The sequence below is a fragment of the Trachemys scripta genome, chromosome 4 (genome assembly GCF_013100865.1).
Source record: "Trachemys scripta elegans isolate TJP31775 chromosome 4, CAS_Tse_1.0, whole genome shotgun sequence".
NCBI lineage: Eukaryota > Metazoa > Chordata > Testudines > Emydidae > Trachemys > Trachemys scripta.
The window spans coordinates 137,986,529-137,990,640 of record NC_048301.1 but is presented as its reverse complement, the minus strand read 5'-3'; the positions used below and the strand labels follow the sequence as shown (position 1 = coordinate 137,990,640).

The following is a 4,112-nucleotide window of genomic DNA, read 5'->3' as shown; positions in this document are numbered from 1 at the left end:
GAAAGAAAGAAAGAAAGAAAGAAAGAAAGAAAGAATTTCCTTTTCATCAGTTTTAGATTTGCTGCCTTTCAGTTCTATTGGCTGCCCCCTAGTTCCTGTTTTACCAGAAAGAGTACAGAGGAGCACCCAGTCTATCTTCTCCTTCCTCTTCATTACTTTGTATCTTTCTACCACGTCCCCTCTTAACCGCCTCCTCTCTTAACTACATACCACTCCTCCCCATATGAACCACCTGCTCCACGTTCCGGCTCACCTGGGGCCTCTCCGAAAGAGCAGCTTTTTCAGGCTGCCCCGAAACTGGTCCGAAAGGGAGAAGCAGATGAGGGGGCTTACGGAGCAGTTGGAGTAGGCTAGCACCATGGCCAAACTAGAGGCCACGAAAGCCGCAGGCGTCTGAGAGAGGCGGTGAGTGGCAGAGAGGTAGATCACCACAGAACAAGGTATCCACATCAGCACAAAGACCGTCACCACAGTCAGTATCATGACAGTGGCCTTCTGGTTGAGTTGGGTGCTCCCTGACGAATGGACCACATGGGTGCTCCGGCACCAGAGGGACTGGACAATCCTGGAGTAGCACAGGAGCATCAGCAGCACAAAGGGAAGAAAGGCAATGCCCCCGAAGAGGAGGAAGTACAGGAAGGTTTGCTCCGGGGTCAGGAGGAGCACGCAGTAATGGGTGTCTCCAACCGCCATGACCCTTTGGTGCAGCCAGTTGGGGATGGAGATGAAGAAGCCCAAAAGCCACATGCTCATACACAGCAGGAGCCTCTGGACCTTACTGGTGGAGAAGGAGCAGGTGGGATGGATCACAGCCATGTAGCGCAGGATGGATGTGGCCACCATGCTGTAAAAGCTGCAGAACATAGTCCACATGGAGAGGCTCTGGCTGCTGACACAGATGGTCACCCCCATCTGCCAGTCCTCCTGGAGAAAAGTCAGCAGCAACACCGTGACGTTGTAGAGGAGGAAGAGCAGGTCAGAGACGGTGATGTTGACCATGAGAGTGCTGGTCAGGGTGGAGATGTGGCTGCTGCTGCTGCTGCTCTGGAGACCCTCGATCAGGACCAGCAGCATCAACAGGTTTCCTACAAGACCGACTAACAAGATCAGGCTGCAGAAAGCGGCAAAGATGTATCTGAGCTGCCTCACGGTCAAGCCAAGGAAGCTGTGTTCCGTGCCGCGTGCGGCGGTGTCGTTCAGGGTGCTGTCGGGGGCAAGGAAGACAACGGCTGTGGTGGCTGGGAAATCCATCGTTCCAGCTTGAATGAAAGCAGAACAACAGAGTCTAGAATAATAATAACCAATAATACCCACTGGGTCCTGCTGTTGTACCTGCTGTCTGGCCATCCCATGCACTTTACAAACATAGCAGCAGCCCTGGCAGGAAGGGGATTAGCCTAACTTTACAAATGGGGAAACTGAGGCACGCAGGGACACTAATTTACCCAAAGTCATGCAAGGAGTCAGTAAGGGCAGGGCACAGACTCCAGGAGTCCCACTAGCGTTACCAGACAGCAAGTGTGAAAATTGGGACGGGTTGTGTGTATGTGTGTGTGTGGAGGGGGGGTAATAGGTGCCTATATAAGAAAAAGCCCTGAATATCGGGACATCTGGTCACCCTAGTCCTGACTCCTTGCCCTGTGCTTAGCCCGATGTGGGCAGGGATCGCCCTGTGCGTATCCACTAGCCAGGTGCGACGCCAGAACGATGCTCAGTCTGCCATCATCGTTCACCATGAGGCTACTCCCGAATGGCTCTTCTCCGGCCGCTCAGTTCCTGCCCATCCCCCCGCCCTCATTGTGCAAAACAGCAGCTCCTGGGTCTGGCTCAGTTCTGCATATTGGGCACCTTTGGGTGCCAGCAAGTGCTCAGCACCTTTGCCTGCTGCGTGGAGCATCTTGTCTAGGGGATGGGTTATTCCTATTTCCCTTCTGATTCTTTGAGAGCGCACACTGCAGTGTAGCTGCTTCAGGACTCCCAGTGTAACCAACCCCCTCTAGTGGGCTCATGAGCCACCACAGCCTTGGCTCACAGAGCTGGGTCAGTAAACTCAAGGGACAGAGACTTGTGTTGTTGAATCCAGAGGGGCCGGATTTGGTCCCTGCTGCTGTAGCGTTCCTGCCTGCTTAGCCAGCTGCTCCACTAGAAAGAGCCGATTTGCTGCTGGTCAAGCTGCCATGGGCTGGAGAACGTGGTTAGAACATAAGAACGGCCGCACTGGGTCAGACCAAAGGTCCATCTAGCCCAGTATCCTGTCTTCTGACAGTGGCCAATGCCAAGTGCCTCAGAGGGAATGAACAGAACAGGTAATCATCAATTGATCCATCCCCTGTTGCCCATTCCCAGCTTCTAGCAAACAGAAGCTACGGACACCATCCCTGCCCATCCTGGCTAATGGCCATCGATGGACCTATCCTCCATGAATTTATCTAGTTCTTTTTTGAACCCTGTTATAGTCTTGGCCTTCACAACATCCTCTGTCAAGGAGTTCCACAGGTTGACTGTGCGTTGTGTGAAGAAATACTTCCTTTTGTTTGTTTTAAACCTCCTGCCTATTAATGTCATTTGGTGACCCCTGGTTCTTGTGTTATGCGAAGGGGTAAATAACACTTCCTTATTTACTTTCTCCACAGCAGTCATGATTTTATAGACCTCTATCATATCCCTCCTTAGTTAAACAAAAAGCCTTGTTCTTTGAACCTGCAATCAGCCACCTTGGGGGGAGGAGGGGGAATCCTGAGCCCTGAACAAGCAGATGCTGTTTCACATGCAGCAACATCAGCCAGGTACTGTGAGGCCAAGTGACCCTTGACTTTAACTTATGGGAAAAGAACAAAGCAGCAAGGAACATAAGTAAGATCCCCATGAGAGTGAGTACAACACCCCACTACGCAGCCATCTGAACCCACCAGAAATCGTCTGTCTGCGGACAGTAGAAATGTAAAGGTACAGTTGCCAGAAAACAAAATCTAGCATGTAGCTAGGTAACCCCCAGACCTCCCCCCCTCCGCCTCCTGCCTCCCCCCCGCCCCCACTAGCTCTTTGAGCCTCCTTCTGCTTAGGCAGAAAAATGCTTTGAGAAAATAACCTTTGGAAATAAACTCATCCATTTCTGCCCCCGCCCCTGCCCTCCCACTCTCCCCCCATCTCTCTAGCCAAGCCGTTTATTCTCTAGTGCCCTGCCCGGGGGAGTCGACTGAACAGATGAAGATTCCATCATCTCTCTTTCTTTTCTACAACATCTGCATTGCAGAAGCAGAGTATGTGTCCTGTCAGCTCACTGGGAGGAAGGGCCGGCCTTGCATTCAGGTTCTGGGCGTTAGGACTCCTGGATTCTCTTCCTAGTTCTGTCATGGGTTCACTGTGTGACCGTGGGAAAGTTAGTTCCCTTCGCTGTGCCTTGGTTCCTCCTGTGCGAAGGGCAAATCATGACACCCACCTCCCTCCCGGGGGCCGGGAGCAAGGCTAAGTGACTTAACGCTTATGGAGCGCTCAGACCCCAGCGTGACGAGGACCAATAACTGAGTCAGTGGAGATAAAGCAGGGAGGACGCTGGTATACAGAACCTAGAGCCACCTCTCAGCCTTCAGGCCCACATGGTCTCCACATTTGCCCCAGCTCAGAAACTCCCATGTTCTCAGCCTCCTAGATTTCTCCTAGTCTAGGGCTGGTCCTTGTTCTGGTCTCTGCCCCTACCTCACCCTATACTCACACCACCTCCCATGCCCCAACCACCCTCACCCACACCCTTTAACTGGCTTCCCTGCTGGCTGCCAACCTGACACTGCTGAGTAACAAAGGGGCACTGGGAGAGGGACCGTGACCCTCCAGGCGCGTTGCACATGAGCCACCTAATGAGGATTAGTTTCTGCCAGCCTGGCCCAGAGAGCAGCTGGTCACCTGGATGTGCAAGGCTCCATGTCAGGTTCTCAATCACCTAGGCCAGTTAGAGGTGAATCCTCTGCATCCGCTCAATGAATTCTGGTGTTATCGCGTGACTAGCAACTAGGATGCCTGCCCCATTGGCTTGGCATTTAGCTCACAGCTTTATTCCCTCTGCCACTTTGGTCATTCTCATTGTTAAACAGGAACACAGCTCAGCTCTCGCCAGA

The 4,112-nt window shown here is 52.6% G+C and overlaps 1 protein-coding gene across 1 annotated transcript; it reads right to left on the bottom strand.

Moving 5' to 3' along the window:
* Positions 1-249: 249 nt before the first annotated feature.
* On the bottom strand, positions 250-1,251 carry LOC117876580 (allatostatin-A receptor-like). Its single transcript, XM_034768833.1, has one exon. The coding sequence runs from the start codon at positions 1,249-1,251 to the stop codon at positions 250-252; it is 1,002 nt and encodes a 333-aa protein (XP_034624724.1).
* Positions 1,252-4,112: the final 2,861 nt, after the last annotated feature.